This window comes from Medicago sativa, chromosome 6 (assembly GCF_051527215.1).
Source record: "Medicago sativa cultivar Bolivia chromosome 6, Bolivia_mono, whole genome shotgun sequence".
Taxonomy (NCBI): domain Eukaryota; kingdom Viridiplantae; phylum Streptophyta; class Magnoliopsida; order Fabales; family Fabaceae; genus Medicago; species Medicago sativa.
Genome location: NC_140754.1, coordinates 65,878,193 through 65,895,366, shown reverse-complemented (window position 1 = coordinate 65,895,366; position 17,174 = coordinate 65,878,193). Strand labels below are relative to the sequence as shown.

The 17,174-nt window shown below is 33.3% G+C and overlaps 3 protein-coding genes across 3 annotated transcripts; all 3 read left to right on the top strand.

Moving 5' to 3' along the window:
- The first annotated feature begins 8,918 nt into the window (after window positions 1–8,918).
- On the top strand, window positions 8,919–10,436 carry LOC146916411 (uncharacterized). The gene has a single exon (XM_085721625.1). The coding sequence runs from the start codon at window positions 8,919–8,921 to the stop codon at window positions 10,434–10,436; it is 1,518 nt and encodes a 505-aa protein (XP_085577751.1).
- A 1,734-nt stretch (window positions 10,437–12,170) lies between these two features.
- LOC146916410 (uncharacterized) lies at window positions 12,171–13,688 on the top strand. Its single transcript, XM_085721624.1, has one exon. The coding sequence runs from the start codon at window positions 12,171–12,173 to the stop codon at window positions 13,686–13,688; it is 1,518 nt and encodes a 505-aa protein (XP_085577750.1).
- Window positions 13,689–15,416: 1,728 nt separating this feature from the next.
- Window positions 15,417–16,934, top strand: LOC146916409 (uncharacterized). Its single transcript, XM_085721623.1, has one exon. It carries the CDS (start codon window positions 15,417–15,419, stop codon window positions 16,932–16,934), a length of 1,518 nt encoding a protein of 505 aa, XP_085577749.1.
- Window positions 16,935–17,174: the final 240 nt, after the last annotated feature.

Sequence of the window (17,174 nt, the reverse complement as noted above, 5' to 3'; positions counted from 1 at the left end):
ATAGTAAAATATTTTCATGTCTTTTGGAGTAAGTGCTACATCTTGGCTGATCATGAACATGCAAGAAAGATGGATCCCAAAAATGATGAAGGAATATTTCTTGGTTACTCCACTAATAGCAGAGCTTACAAGGTTTAAACTCTAGAGCCAAGGTTATAATAGAATCCATAAATGTTGTTGATGATTCAATTGTTGGAAAAAGAGATGTTGTTGAAGAAGATGATGGAACATCACCTCAATAGATTTATGCCAGATATGATGTCCTAAACATTGTGCCCAATATTGAGTCAGCAAGTACCGTTCATAGTGGATTAGGTGAAAAGGCAGTGAACAAGGTGTGTTCCAATAAGACTATGAACTAATACTATTAAGAGTGAATTTCCTTTCTTGGTCTGGATGCCTCCAGATGTAGGTGACGTTGCACCGAACTGACTTAGAAAACCTTTTGTGTCATTCTTTACTGCACTTTACTTTATTTTTGTTCATCGTTTATTGTGCAACATTGTTGTACCTGTTGTCTAGAACATGAGTATTGTCGAACATGTTGTCCAGAACATCCGGTAAGACATCTATTTAGTTTTTTCTTTCATGATTTCGTCGTAGTAGTGCACCATTCTTTTGTTTGTCGTCTTCGTGCACTATTATATGTCTTTCTTGTCTTGTTCAGGTTTTAGTTTGGTACAGGTTGTCATATCATCCTTGATCCAGTGCAGATCTAATCAATGACTGGTGTTGTCAATGTTGCAGATCCGTAGACATGGGTATACCAGATAATTGAATATAGTCATATTTATAGGCTTATAATTATGTTGTTTTATTCTTTTTTTTTTCCTATTTAAATGGAAATATATATGTATTTATTTGAATGGAAAAATGAATATTATAAAAGCTAAATCAAGTCAATAATACACACAATTAGGATTCGCACAAAAATCGCAGATTGAAATCAAAAATTGAAAAGAGAACATCCAACCAACATCAATGAAAAGAGAAAACAACAATAACTAAAGACGTGATAGGAGAAGCACTCCACCCCCCGCTAAAAGGCAAGCAAGGAACCCTCAATGCAAAACCAAAGCCCACCCTCCGATAGGCATGGCAACAAAACCCAAACCCGTGGTTACCCACCCGAACCAAACCCAATGTGACGGGTTTTCCCCGTTTTGACTGGGTTTGGGTATGGGTTTGGGTTTTCCCCGATTTCAAAACACGGGTATGGGATGGGTAACGGGTATATAGGTACCCACCCCGAACCCATACCCAACCCCGTCCCAAATGCAGAAAACTATTTTATGTTGATATGCCATGTTATTTTGTTTGATAATTGCCGTGTTATAAAAGCTACAATTGATATTTAAAGGAGCAACTAAATCAATCGGTCTAAAAAATGTTAAAGTGAACATATTGTTGGATAATGCATTACAATATTTCACTAGGGGTTGCAAAAAAACTTATATTTTTTATTAAAAAATATTATTCAATGCGGGGACGGGGATGGGGCGGGGATACCCGAACCCGTTGGGGACAGGGATGGGGTTCAATTTCTCATCCCCGTTGGGTACGAGTAGGGTAACGGGTAAGTATATGAGAATCGGGTATGGGGATGGGGAATGTAAAACCCGTCCCCACCCCGCCCCATTGCCATGCCTACCCTTCGAGGAGATGGACCAAGCCTACTACCCCAATAGTAGATACAAAGAAAACAAACCCAACCAGAAACCCAGCTTAAAGGTACCCAAGCAAAACTCATCTCCATAAACCTATCAGGCCCAAAAGATCAATGAATCCACCACCCACTCATAATGGGATCAAGGATGTCGAAAGTGACTTCCAAAAAACCAATGTCAAAAGGTAAACTGGGTTTTATCAACCAATTGCTCTACATCCAGCATCCTACCAGAGAACACCAGATCATTATGAGCAGACTAGATGGACTATACCACAGAGTGCCAAAACAACAAAAAACCACACCTAATACTCTCTCTCCTAGGAAATACACAACATCTCTAAAAAAAACCCAACAATTCACTAAGAAGGACCCACTCCCAACAAAACCATCTAAAAATCTTGTACCAAACCCTTAACGCAATCCCACAAGTAACAAAAAGGTGACTAACAATTTCCACTTCCACACCACAATGCACACAAAGAAGCGTCTTGATCTCTCAACACACAGTGACTCAAAATGTTCATTCTAGTAGCAATCCTATCAAGGAGAAGTTGCCAGGAAAAGACATGAACTTTGCACAGAGCCCAACTATTCCAGGCCAAAGCCATGATATGAGATAGACCAGCCGCTATGTTATGCTCTGCTAGATTAACATTTGAGAGATGTACATGTACAATTTTAACCGAGTAAATCCTATCAGCACTATACTTCCAGGACCAAGAATTAGGACCCTCGGAATGGGGATTCCCATACAACACCCCTAGCATCTCCTCCAAAAGGTTGTCCTCCCAAAAAAAAAAGCCTCATCCTCCACATCTGATCCCACACCCCCTATCACCTACCTAAGATCACATATACCTTACAAAAGAAGATTGATGGGTATAGATCTGAAAAAGTCTAGGAAATCTCTCCCTCAGTGAGACATGCCTCACACACACATCATCCTAAAACACGGTTTGAGCCCCATCTTTAGTTACTGAGATAATTCCATCCGAGAACCAATCATTTTTAGGCACCACCTTAGGCTAAGACAACGAAACACCTTTCCACCAGGCAGAGGCAGGCCCGAGACCCCTCACTCTCCTGCCCCTAGTGGACCCAACCAAATCTGCACCGTAGCGTGCACTAAGAATATCCTTCCACAACCCAGCTCCTCCAACAAGAAACCTCTACCGCCACTTACCTAGCATAGCTTTATTCACCCACATCAAGTCCCTAATCCTTAACCCACCATTCTTTTTTGGCCTACACACCTCTACCCAACAGACCCAAGGGATTTTCTTAGCACCCTCGACCCCCCAAAGGAATCGCCTCTAGATCCTCACAACCCTCTTCCAAACCCTTGAAGGTGACTTCATAAAGGACAGATAGAAAATGGGAATTGAATTCAAAATCAAATCGATTAGCACCACTCTCCCTCCTAAACTAACAAACTCATTACGCCAAGATCCAAACCTATTTGAAATTTGTTGAATTAACGGCTCCCAAGTTCTCTCTTTCCTAGGGTTGGCGCCTACCGCATGGCCCGAATAGATGAACGGGATGGAACCAATCCTGCAATGGAGGAAACCTCGACGAGGTTAAAGAAATCGGAATGAATATTCACCCCAATATACTACTTTTGGCAAAATTAACCTTAAGACCTGATGCCAAACAAAAACATCACAAAATTGTTTTCAATATATTAACAAATGTCCTCGCATCAGCAATGTCGATTTATGTTGTTAACATTGATCTTGTGAGTTTGTTTACATGTTCATGTTTTTTGCTTTTAGTGAATTTGTATTGTACCGATGTATGTTATCAATTTGAATGATGAATATAGTTTATTTTTAATAAAAAAATATTTATCTAAAATTTGTGAAAAGCAAGACTTGTATGAGCGAAGGTTTTGGATAACGAAGCGGGTAAAGGGGGTTCTACTGTTGCCATTGTTTTTTTTTTTTAAAGGACTGTTGCCATTGTTATCTACATCCCTTTATGCACACGAATGAACAATATTATAAAGTTAAATATTTCGTGTGCACAATGTACAAATTGTGGACTAAAGATTGTGACAACTGAAAAGAGTGCTGACTCTTCCCACCCACAAATGGGAAAGTTAGCTAACAATTTTGCTGCATGACTGACACCATTCATGCACCCTTAATATTATTATGCTCTTTACACGATGGAATAAAAATGAAACACTCCTTTTCATCGTCAACGAAGCTTGATTTGTTTGACGACGATCACGGTATTTTTAAAAAGAGAAATTGTATGTGGTGCAGTTCTAATCCAAATATATCATCAGATCTTATCAATTTATTCATGAATATAAACAAAATGAACATACTTCAATTTTGTTCATCTTCCAATCCTTTTAGAGCATCCATGGAAACTAACGGGGAGATACATGGATTGTGTGTGGGAATGTGTAGATTTTCTTCTTTTTATTTTTAGCAAATATGAACCTTTGATTAAATCTGATGGTATATTTTTCATGCTCCACCGGTGAGGGACTTGATTGAACCCTCACCCTAGAATCCACCCTTTAATTTATGTTATTCTAAAGAATTTTTTTTTTAAAGGAGACTCTAAAGAATGTTAAAATTCTATAATATCTAATACACAAATATTCTTCTAATCGTATTACATTCTTTCTATTAATAAATATTAGTTATTGGAAACAAATGCAATAACAATTAATAATTAATATTAGTGTTTTTTTGAAAGAAATAATTAATATTAGTTATTATAATAATATATTGAATAAATATAAATTTTTATAAGAAAGTGGATATTGATCCACCGGTTTAAGAAAATAAACCAAGAGCAAGATAAACTTTTAATACGGTCCACTATACTCCCTCCGTTTCAAAATGAGTGTCGCTTTAGCAAAAAAAAATTGTTTCAAAATGAATGTCACTTTCGGTTTTCAATGCAATAATAACTTTTTCTTTTCAATTGTACCCTTCAATTAATATTATGTTACACTACTTCTAAAGTATTATTTTTTCTTTAATGAAAAACAAACCAATAGTTGATTAGGATAATTTGGTAAAATTGCTATGACATTTGACTACTTTATTCCATTCCTTAATCTGTGTGTAATTGGCTAAAGTGACACTCATTTTGAAACGGAGAGAGTATATGTTTAGAACAGGGCCGGCCCATAGGCCGTCGAGGCTGGGCTAGGGCACCGGGCCTCCAATTTTTTGGGGCCCAAAATATTTTTTTTTTTTTTTTTTATATTTAAGACACTAAATAATGGTTATATATCTATTAAAAGCATATTGTTTCAATCTTTTCAGCGTGCTTCAGTGGCTAGGATAGTTTTATTGAGTGAGAGATAGGATAGTTTTATTGAGTGAGAGATCATGGATGGGTTCAAGTCCCATTAAAGTAAGTGTAATGTAAGTGTAATTTTTAAATTTTTTTTATTAAAATGACTTAAAGTGTAATTTTTAATAATTTTTTTATTAAAATGACTTATTTAATTTTTTTGGGGGCCCATAATTTAATTTCCTTTGAATCCCTTATAAAACTAAAATTGGGCCTATGAATTTGTTAAGACGGCCCTGGTTTAGAATATTGACCACTTTCTTGTTAAATACGTCGTTTCGTTCCAACTAAATACATTAAATATTTCTTTTTTAAGGAAAATACATTAAATAGATAGATAAACGTTTGAATATATAATGTATTAAAAATATAATAAACTTTCGAGAAGTGTAGATTCTCTTGATTGTTTTTGAAAAAACAATAATTTCTTTTAAGTTGTCGACAATATTTCTTTCATATTTTTATAAAAATATCATTTCCAATTTCTTTTTAAAGTATTTGAAAAAAAAATTAAGGTACTAACTTCATAATATTAATGGAATCGTATGGTGCAACAATAAGAAATAAATAGAACACTCTTTTCACATTTTTGTTCAATAGATAGCTTTCATATTCTTAACGATATAATCTTGAAGACTGAAATTTGAACTATTAAATAAGATAGATGTTAGCAAAGCCAGAGGCAAAAAGCATATATGCTTAATTAAAGTGTTTAAACTACAATAATTTTGTTTATTAATTTTACGTTTTTGATTTATTTTGACCAGTTTTCCATATTTTTAAATTTAACAAGCCTTTTATTGTTAGAATAAAGCCATCAAGGTTTTTCAATTTCAAAAGTAGAATGACTCAAAATTCGATTCGAACACATCACAAGGAGGATTGCATGGGGACTTCTCAAAATATGCACATGTGTGTGCTTTTTTAACCAGAAGAGTGAAAAGTAATCGAGAATGTCATGCGGGTTTTATTTTTATAATAATAATACTCCCTTTTATAAGAAGAATATATTTTAGAAGAAGACAAAAGAAATATATTAAAAAAACAAGAGGAATGCTAGCAACACTCACTTTTGAACACCCTCTTTAGCACTTACTCTTTTATTGGATGAAATACATGTATGTCCCACCACTTTGTGTGGGTTCTAATTCCAAAGTGTAGACTCACAATGATTTGAACTAATAAAAGAGTGAATATTAGAGAGAGTGTTCAAAAGAGAGTATTGCTAACATTCCTCAAAAAACAATAAGTACCATTAAACATAAGAGTGGTGATACATGCACACTCATAGGTGGCATACACACTTAAACCTCCACATAAACATGTGACATGTGGCCTAGATCTCACAAACACTTTGTCTTTCTTCCCTTTCACCCATCTCTCTCCTCTCAAATATGTGGGGGTGTATGGGTGGTATGAAAATGTGAGTGGTCTACCAATCATTTTCCTAAACATAAGATGTGCCTCGTGTTAGTCTATACGACGATTACAAGAGAAAGTTAGAGGATGTGAATAGCTTTTTCGGATAAAAAATGTTTGTGAAAGTGTGAGTTCGAAAACCTTTAAAATGCAATGATGACTATTGGATTTATAGCTTGAATACGATGATAAGATTAAAACAATGTATAGAAATAAGAATTTAACTATAAATAAGAAATTTATTAATGATTCTTATTTGACAATTCAACAATCAATACACAATCTAAATTACAAAACTAAATTATTTCAAACCAAAACAATTTATAACAAATCACACAAACTAAAAACTTGAACACATGATATATGAATGTATTTTGTTGAAGCTAATTTCCAAGTTTGATTGTGAACAAGTAAAGTGTTTGAAGATCTCAATTTAGAAAATTGAGATTAGGTTAATATGAAATCAAAACTCACAATCAAATTACTATTGTCTCAATAAAGAAATTCATATATCACAATTGATGTTGAATATAAAGAGATAAAGAAGAGAAGAACATAGAGATTTATAGAGGTTCCCCCTTTTCGTCCTCACTAGCGGTACGTCCTGTCTTCGTGATAGAAAACGTCTCTATCATGAGCTTCTACTATGGTGAAAATATTTACAAGTGTATGATTACAAAAGATTCCTTCGATTCCTAATCTTTTATGCTAAGCAATCACACAAGAACCATTCCTCAAGACCTCTTAAACTTGGACAGCCATAAGATCTTCAAATCTCAAACTTGCATGTAATCCCTTGAACTTCTACTTAGAGAATTCATCTTTGCAATGCCACCGCTTTAATCCCCTTGAACATTGAAATGATGAGAAACAACCCCCCACAATTACCTTTGGAGGTGAAAAGAGCCTTCTTTTCCTTTAGATCCTTGATCCATTACCAAGATCATTGAGAGAAATCAATCTTACAAGTCTTATAACACCCTAACAATCTAGATCTCACAATCTACAAAAGTTCTTAGAGAAATAGTTTAATCTGAAGAAGATGTAGAGAAAGGGTCCGGAGATTTCAGAATCTATTTGCAAATTGGTTCAATGAATAGAAAAGTGTATATGTAAGAGTATATACAGGAGCGAGTGAAAGGAGTAAATTTAGCCACAAAATAACGATCTTGAATTGAATCACAATAAGACTAAATTGATTCAGATAGTAAAAAAAGGAGATCTGAAGGCTATGAAGATTGATAAGAATCTAATGTGAATATATGTCTTGACAGGAATATATAAGTTTTGATGATTGACAAAAGAAGTCCTAGAAGAGCAACTATGCAAAAAGCGGAAAAGAGGATTCAAGCTTTCAAGTCTTGGATTTATTTTTATTTGTATTAGGAATTTTATGTAAGTAGTAGAAAAAGCTCTCATGAAAATAAATCACACACTCACGATAATTTTCATTTAAATGTGATTTTGCATGAAAATATTTTTACATGAAAAGTTATATTTTATTCTGGAAAATTGCATATCATTATAAAATATTTTTAGTATGTTTTTGCATGAACATAATTTTTTATAAGAAACCATATTTGATTGTGGATTTAATGCATTTAAAGATACAAGTTGACCGTTGGCATCAAATCTCCTTTTTGTTACCGTTGGCTTTGCATTCGTATGATGATTATACATTGCCAATATCATTACTGTGTCTAAACGGCTAGTTCAATTTTAATTGCATATTGACCAAGGTATCTTTGCATTAAAAATATGATTTTGGTTAACGTTGGAACAATGCTAAAATGGTGTTCTTCTTCATTCCAATTTATCTATAAATTGGTCTGTCTTGTGACAATTCTTAGAACAACTAATATTTGCACTAAACATTGTCAAAAATATTATTCATCACTCTCATTATTTTTACACTTGCTAATTTATTATCTTGAGAGCTCTTTTATACTACATAGTTTATCTTGTAGTTCTTATGCTTCAATTTGTTATATCTACACATTTGGTGTATTATTTAATTATTGTAATTCTTATTTGTATTGGGTGCGATCCCAAGGTTTCAAGAGAGGTGATATCTCTTGGTTTTAGAGACTCTTCTACAAAGGATTGTTTTGTTTGGAGAGTGCTCGTTATTTGTAAAGGTTACCAGCTTATCCTAATTAAAAGCTTGAGCAGTGAAAATCTTAAGGGGCTTTTCCTTGGGGACTAGACTAGGCCTTGTTGTTTTAGGCCGAACTAGTATAAACTTCTTGTGACTTTTCTCTCATCCCTTTATCTCTTTTACTTTATTTGTCATTTATTTTATCTCACCCTATCTATTTTTATATTTATTTAATCCTTTTATAAGCACTCTATTTTATTTGGGTAAAACTATTTTTTAAGTGCTTATTTTAAATCGTTTTATTAAAGAACACAATTCACCCCCCTCTTGTGTGTTTGAAGTCACTTGTTCAACAAGTGGCATCAGAGCTTGAACTCTTGTTAAGGACTAATCGTCTCAAGAGGCAAGATGACTTCAAACAACAATTCCATAAATTGTCCCCCATCTTTCAATGGTGAAGGGTATGGTTATTGGAAAGAGAGAATGAAAATTTTCATTGAGGGAGTTGATTGTGATATTTGGGATGCTATTGAAAATGGTCCATTTATTCCCACTCATTTAGTCAATAATGTTGTGGTGAATAAACCAAGATCCATTTGGACCAAAAATGAAAAGAAAAAGGTTCAATACAATTTGAAAGCTAAGAACATTATCACCGCTTCATTAAGCATTGATGAATTCTATCGTGTATCAAATTGTACAACCGCCAAAGAAATGTGGGACACCCTTAAATTGACCCATGAAGGTACTACCGAGGTCAAAAGGGCTCGAATGAACACATTGACTCATGAGTTTGAATTATTTAGGATGAAATCGGGAGAAAGCATCCAAGATATGCAAAAACGATTTATCCATATAATTAATCATCTCAGAGAACTTGGAAAAACTTTCAATAACGAGGATTTAATTCATAAAGTTCTTAAATGCTTGAGTCGAAGTTGGCTACCGAAAGTGACCGCTATTTGTGAATCTAAAGATTTATCTTTTATGTCTTTGGCTACTTTGTTTGGAAAATTGCAGGAACATGAGCTTGAATTGAATCGTCTCATTGATAGTGAAGAAGATGAAAAGAAAAAGAAAGGTCTTGCTCTCAAAGCTAGAATTAATGAAAGAACTTCCTTCAATCCAAATTGCAACAAGTGTGGTGAAAAGGGTCCCATAAAATCCAATTGTCCTTTAAGTAAAAAGAGATATACAAAAGGAAAGAAGACTTATATCGCTTGGGATGACAAAGATACAAACTCATCCAATGGATCGAAAAATGAAGTAGCGTATTCATGTTTCATGGCAAATCATGAGGAAGATGAGGTAAACTCTATTGAATCTGAATATGACTTAACTTATGATGAGTTATTTACTATTTGTAAAGAATTAAATGATGAGTCAACTAAGCTTAGAAAAATTGTTTCTACCTCTAAGAAAACTATTTTCACTCTTGAATCAAAAATTGACACTTTAAATAAGGAAATAGTAATTCTTCAAGAGAAACAAGTTTTTGTAAGTGAAGTATCTTCTTGTACCTCTTGTGAAAATAAAAAGGAACATATTTTGAAGTGTGATGATTGCAATATTTTGAAAAATAAGATTGAGGATTTGCAAAACACACTTGCTAAATTCACTATGGGAAGAGAAAACTTGAACATCATTTTGGGAAATCAAAAGGGAACTTATAATAAAGCCGGTTTGGGATATCATCCGAAAAATCATGAAAAACTTTTTAGAAAATTCTTTCGCCCAAACAAAACATCAAGTTCCCCTTTTGTTAAATGTTTTTATTGTGGAAGAGAAGGTCATACATCCTCTATTTGTAATTTAAGAAAGAACAATGATATGAATGGTAAATGGAAGTGGATTCCAAAGGGCACTTTGCCTAATGCTAACTCTCAAGGACCCAAAATGTTTTGGGTACCAAAAGCGAAAACTTGATTTTATTTTGTAGGTGTGCTTGAAGGCCAAGAACTAAAATTGGTACAATTATTGAGGCTATTCAAAGCACATGAAAGGGTGGAGAAAAAGAAGTCTCCTATTATTACTACAAAATTGGTTGTGCATCATATGGTGAGCTTATCAAAAGTTCTTCTCCAAAATGAAATTGCAAATTCAAGAGAAGCAAATATGGGTTACACTTTTCACTTAATTCTTTTTTTGATTATGCTTTAAATTTTCTTGAATATATGCCTTGCCATGATTATTTCTTTCCCGCTTTTTGATAATTCCAAAAGGGGGAGAGTTATGTGATTTGCATGTTTAAGGGGGAGTGGATTTTAATTGTTTGCATATAGTGAGGGAGAGCTAAATCTGCGCTTATCTCTGTCATATATTTTATTATTTGATTATTATTGTACTAACCCTTTCATTGAGCAAATCACTCCAAGAGATGTTTGTCATCATCAAAAAGGGGGAGAATGTGAATATATGTCTTGACAGGAATATATAAGTTTTGATGATTGACAAAAGAAGTCCTAGAAGAGCAACTATGCAAAAAGCGGAAAAGAGGATTCAAGCTTTCAAGTCTTGGATTTTATTTTTATTTGTATTAGGACTTTTATGTAAGTAGTAGAAAAAGCTCTCATGAAAATAAATCACACACTCACGATAATTTTCATTTAAATGTGATTTTGCATGAAAATATTTTTACATGAAAAGTTATATTTTATTCTGGAAAATTGCATATCATTATAAAATATTTTTAGTATGTTTTTGCATGAACATAATTTTTTATAAGAAACCATATTTGATTGTGGATTTAATGCATTTAAAGATACAAGTTGACCGTTGGCATCAAATCTCCTTTTTGTTACCGTTGGCTTTGCATTCGTATGATGATTATACATTGCCAATATCATTACTGTGTCTAAACGGCTAGTTCAATTTTAATTGCATATTGACCAAGGTATCTTTGCATTAAAAATATGATTTTGGTTAACGTTGGAACAATGCTAAAATGGTGTTCTTCTTCATTCCAATTTATCTATAAATTGGTCTGTCTTGTGACAATTCTTAGAACAACTAATATTTGCACTAAACATTGTCAAAAATATTATTCATCACTCTCATTATTTTTACACTTGCTAATTTATTATCTTGAGAGCTCTTTTATACTACATAGTTTATCTTGTAGTTCTTATGCTTCAATTTGTTATATCTACACATTTGGTGTATTATTTAATTATTGTAATTCTTATTTGTATTGGGTGCGATCCCAAGGTTTCAAGAGAGGTGATATCTCTTGGTTTTAGAGACTCTTCTACAAAGGATTGTTTTGTTTGGAGAGTGCTCGTTATTTGTAAAGGTTACCAGCTTATCCTAATTAAAAGCTTGAGCAGTGAAAATCTTAAGGGGCTTTTCCTTGGGGACTAGACTAGGCCTTGTTGTTTTAGGCCGAACTAGTATAAACTTCTTGTGACTTTTCTCTCATCCCTTTATCTCTTTTACTTTATTTGTCATTTATTTTATCTCACCCTATCTATTTTTATATTTATTTAATCCTTTTATAAGCACTCTATTTTATTTGGGTAAAACTATTTTTTAAGTGCTTATTTTAAATCGTTTTATTAAAGAACACAATTCACCCCCCTCTTGTGTGTTTGAAGTCACTTGTTCAACAAGTGGCATCAGAGCTTGAACTCTTGTTAAGGACTAATCGTCTCAAGAGGCAAGATGACTTCAAACAACAATTCCATAAATTGTCCCCCATCTTTCAATGGTGAAGGGTATGGTTATTGGAAAGAGAGAATGAAAATTTTCATTGAGGGAGTTGATTGTGATATTTGGGATGCTATTGAAAATGGTCCATTTATTCCCACTCATTTAGTCAATAATGTTGTGGTGAATAAACCAAGATCCATTTGGACCAAAAATGAAAAGAAAAAGGTTCAATACAATTTGAAAGCTAAGAACATTATCACCGCTTCATTAAGCATTGATGAATTCTATCGTGTATCAAATTGTACAACCGCCAAAGAAATGTGGGACACCCTTAAATTGACCCATGAAGGTACTACCGAGGTCAAAAGGGCTCGAATGAACACATTGACTCATGAGTTTGAATTATTTAGGATGAAATCGGGAGAAAGCATCCAAGATATGCAAAAACGATTTATCCATATAATTAATCATCTCAGAGAACTTGGAAAAACTTTCAATAACGAGGATTTAATTCATAAAGTTCTTAAATGCTTGAGTCGAAGTTGGCTACCGAAAGTGACCGCTATTTGTGAATCTAAAGATTTATCTTTTATGTCTTTGGCTACTTTGTTTGGAAAATTGCAGGAACATGAGCTTGAATTGAATCGTCTCATTGATAGTGAAGAAGATGAAAAGAAAAATAAAGGTCTTGCTCTCAAAGCTAGAATTAATGAAAGAACTTCCTTCAATCCAAATTGCAACAAGTGTGGTGAAAAGGGTCCCATAAAATCCAATTGTCCTTTAAGTAAAAAGAGATATACAAAAGGAAAGAAGGCTTATATCGCTTGGGATGACAAAGATACAAACTCATCCAATGGATCAAAAAATGAAGTAGCGTATTCATGTTTCATGGCAAATCATGAGGAAGATGAGGTAAACTCTATTGAATCTGAATATGACTTAACTTATGATGAGTTATTTACTATTTGTAAAGAATTAAATGATGAGTCAACTAAGCTTAGAAAAATTGTTTCTACCTCTAAGAAAACTATTTTCACTCTTGAATCAAACATTGACACTTTAAATAAGGAAATAGTAATTCTTCAAGAGAAACAAGTTTTTGTAAGTGAAGTATCTTCTTGTACCTCTTGTGAAAATAAAAAGGAAAATATTTTGAAGTGTGATGATTGCAATATTTTGAAAAATAAGATTGAGGATTTGCAAAACACACTTGCTAAATTCACTATGGGAAGAGAAAACTTGAACATCATTTTGGGAAATCAAAAGGGAACTTATAATAAAGCCGGTTTGGGATATCATCCGAAAAATCATGAAAAACTTTTTAGAAAATTCTTTCGCCCAAACAAAACATCAAGTTCCCCTTTTGTTAAATGTTTTTATTGTGGAAGAGAATGTCATACATCCTCTATTTGTAATTTAAGAAAGAACAATGATATGAATGGTAAATGGAAGTGGATTCCAAAGGGCACTTTGCCTAATGCTAACTCTCAAGGACCCAAAATGTTTTGGGTACCAAAAGCGAAAACTTGATTTTATTTTGCAGGTGTGCTTGAAGGCCAAGAACTAAAATTGGTACAATTATTGAGGCTATTCAAAGCACATGAAAGGGTGGAGAAAAAGAAGTCTCCTATTATTACTACAAAATTGGTTGTGCATCATATGGTGAGCTTATCAAAAGTTCTTCTCCAAAATGAAATTGCAAATTCAAGAGAAGCAAATATGGGTTACACTTTTCACTTAATTCTTTTTTTGATTATGCTTTAAATTTTCTTGAATATATGCCTTGCCATGATTATTTCTTTCCCGCTTTTTGATAATTCCAAAAGGGGGAGAGTTATGTGATTTGCATGTTTAAGGGGGAGTGGATTTTAATTGTTTGCATATAGTGAGGGAGAGCTAAATCTGCGCTTATCTCTGTCATATATTTTATTATTTGATTATTATTGTACTAACCCTTTCATTGAGCAAATCACTCCAAGAGATGTTTATCAAAAAGGGGGAGAATGTGAATATATGTCTTGACAGGAATATATAAGTTTTGATGATTGACAAAAGAAGTCCTAGAAGAGCAACTATGCAAAAAGCGGAAAAGAGGATTCAAGCTTTCAAGTCTTGGATTTTATTTTTATTTGTATTAGGACTTTTATGTAAGTAGTAGAAAAAGCTCTCATGAAAATAAATCACACACTCACGATAATTTTCATTTAAATGTGATTTTGCATGAAAATATTTTTACATGAAAAGTTATATTTTATTCTGGAAAATTGCATATCATTATAAAATATTTTTAGTATGTTTTTGCATGAACATAATTTTTTATAAGAAACCATATTTGATTGTGGATTTAATGCATTTAAAGATACAAGTTGACCGTTGGCATCAAATCTCCTTTTTGTTACCGTTGGCTTTGCATTCGTATGATGATTATACATTGCCAATATCATTACTGTGTCTAAACGGCTAGTTCAATTTTAATTGCATATTGACCAAGGTATCTTTGCATTAAAAATATGATTTTGGTTAACGTTGGAACAATGCTAAAATGGTGTTCTTCTTCATTCCAATTTATCTATAAATTGGTCTGTCTTGTGACAATTCTTAGAACAACTAATATTTGCACTAAACATTGTCAAAAATATTATTCATCACTCTCATTATTTTTACACTTGCTAATTTATTATCTTGAGAGCTCTTTTATACTACATAGTTTATCTTGTAGTTCTTATGCTTCAATTTGTTATATCTACACATTTGGTGTATTATTTAATTATTGTAATTCTTATTTGTATTGGGTGCGATCCCAAGGTTTCAAGAGAGGTGATATCTCTTGGTTTTAGAGACTCTTCTACAAAGGATTGTTTTGTTTGGAGAGTGCTCGTTATTTGTAAAGGTTACCAGCTTATCCTAATTAAAAGCTTGAGCAGTGAAAATCTTAAGGGGCTTTTCCTTGGGGACTAGACTAGGCCTTGTTGTTTTAGGCCGAACTAGTATAAACTTCTTGTGACTTTTCTCTCATCCCTTTATCTCTTTTACTTTATTTGTCATTTATTTTATCTCACCCTATCTATTTTTATATTTATTTAATCCTTTTATAAGCACTCTATTTTATTTGGGTAAAACTATTTTTTAAGTGCTTATTTTAAATCGTTTTATTAAAGAACACAATTCACCCCCCTCTTGTGTGTTTGAAGTCACTTGTTCAACAAGTGGCATCAGAGCTTGAACTCTTGTTAAGGACTAATCGTCTCAAGAGGCAAGATGACTTCAAACAACAATTCCATAAATTGTCCCCCATCTTTCAATGGTGAAGGGTATGGTTATTGGAAAGAGAGAATGAAAATTTTCATTGAGGGAGTTGATTGTGATATTTGGGATGCTATTGAAAATGGTCCATTTATTCCCACTCATTTAGTCAATAATGTTGTGGTGAATAAACCAAGATCCATTTGGACCAAAAATGAAAAGAAAAAGGTTCAATACAATTTGAAAGCTAAGAACATTATCACCGCTTCATTAAGCATTGATGAATTCTATCGTGTATCAAATTGTACAACCGCCAAAGAAATGTGGGACACCCTTAAATTGACCCATGAAGGTACTACCGAGGTCAAAAGGGCTCGAATGAACACATTGACTCATGAGTTTGAATTATTTAGGATGAAATCGGGAGAAAGCATCCAAGATATGCAAAAACGATTTATCCATATAATTAATCATCTCAGAGAACTTGGAAAAACTTTCAATAACGAGGATTTAATTCATAAAGTTCTTAAATGCTTGAGTCGAAGTTGGCTACCGAAAGTGACCGCTATTTGTGAATCTAAAGATTTATCTTTTATGTCTTTGGCTACTTTGTTTGGAAAATTGCAGGAACATGAGCTTGAATTGAATCGTCTCATTGATAGTGAAGAAGATGAAAAGAAAAATAAAGGTCTTGCTCTCAAAGCTAGAATTAATGAAAGAACTTCCTTCAATCCAAATTGCAACAAGTGTGGTGAAAAGGGTCCCATAAAATCCAATTGTCCTTTAAGTAAAAAGAGATATACAAAAGGAAAGAAGGCTTATATCGCTTGGGATGACAAAGATACAAACTCATCCAATGGATCAAAAAATGAAGTAGCGTATTCATGTTTCATGGCAAATCATGAGGAAGATGAGGTAAACTCTATTGAATCTGAATATGACTTAACTTATGATGAGTTATTTACTATTTGTAAAGAATTAAATGATGAGTCAACTAAGCTTAGAAAAATTGTTTCTACCTCTAAGAAAACTATTTTCACTCTTGAATCAAACATTGACACTTTAAATAAGGAAATAGTAATTCTTCAAGAGAAACAAGTTTTTGTAAGTGAAGTATCTTCTTGTACCTCTTGTGAAAATAAAAAGGAAAATATTTTGAAGTGTGATGATTGCAATATTTTGAAAAATAAGATTGAGGATTTGCAAAACACACTTGCTAAATTCACTATGGGAAGAGAAAACTTGAACATCATTTTGGGAAATCAAAAGGGAACTTATAATAAAGCCGGTTTGGGATATCATCCGAAAAATCATGAAAAACTTTTTAGAAAATTCTTTCGCCCAAACAAAACATCAAGTTCCCCTTTTGTTAAATGTTTTTATTGTGGAAGAGAAGGTCATACATCCTCTATTTGTAATTTAAGAAAGAACAATGATATGAATGGTAAATGGAAGTGGATTCCAAAGGGCACTTTGCCTAATGCTAACTCTCAAGGACCCAAAATGTTTTGGGTACCAAAAGCGAAAACTTGATTTTATTTTGTAGGTGTGCTTGCACTACAAGAAATGTTGCATTTTGCCAGGGGCAGAAGCCCTGTCAAAATGCAAAAAACCTTGGCAAATGGATGTTTGCCAGGAGCTTTGCCAGGAGCAGAATCCCAAGCAAATATGCCCATCGCAAATGAATGTGCAAATGAACATCGCAATTAAGCAAAACATAGGTTCGAGATTTACGTCATAATTCCACATAACTTTGCACCGCTTAACTTCTTA

Bases quoted from the DNA above. Each gene is read 5' to 3' on its own strand.
- LOC146916410 (XM_085721624.1), top strand. From the start codon at position 12,171: ATGACTTCAAACAACAATTCCATAAATTGTCCCCCATCTTTCAATGGT.
- LOC146916411 (XM_085721625.1), top strand. From the start codon at position 8,919: ATGACTTCAAACAACAATTCCATAAATTGTCCCCCATCTTTCAATGGT.
- LOC146916409 (XM_085721623.1), top strand. From the start codon at position 15,417: ATGACTTCAAACAACAATTCCATAAATTGTCCCCCATCTTTCAATGGT.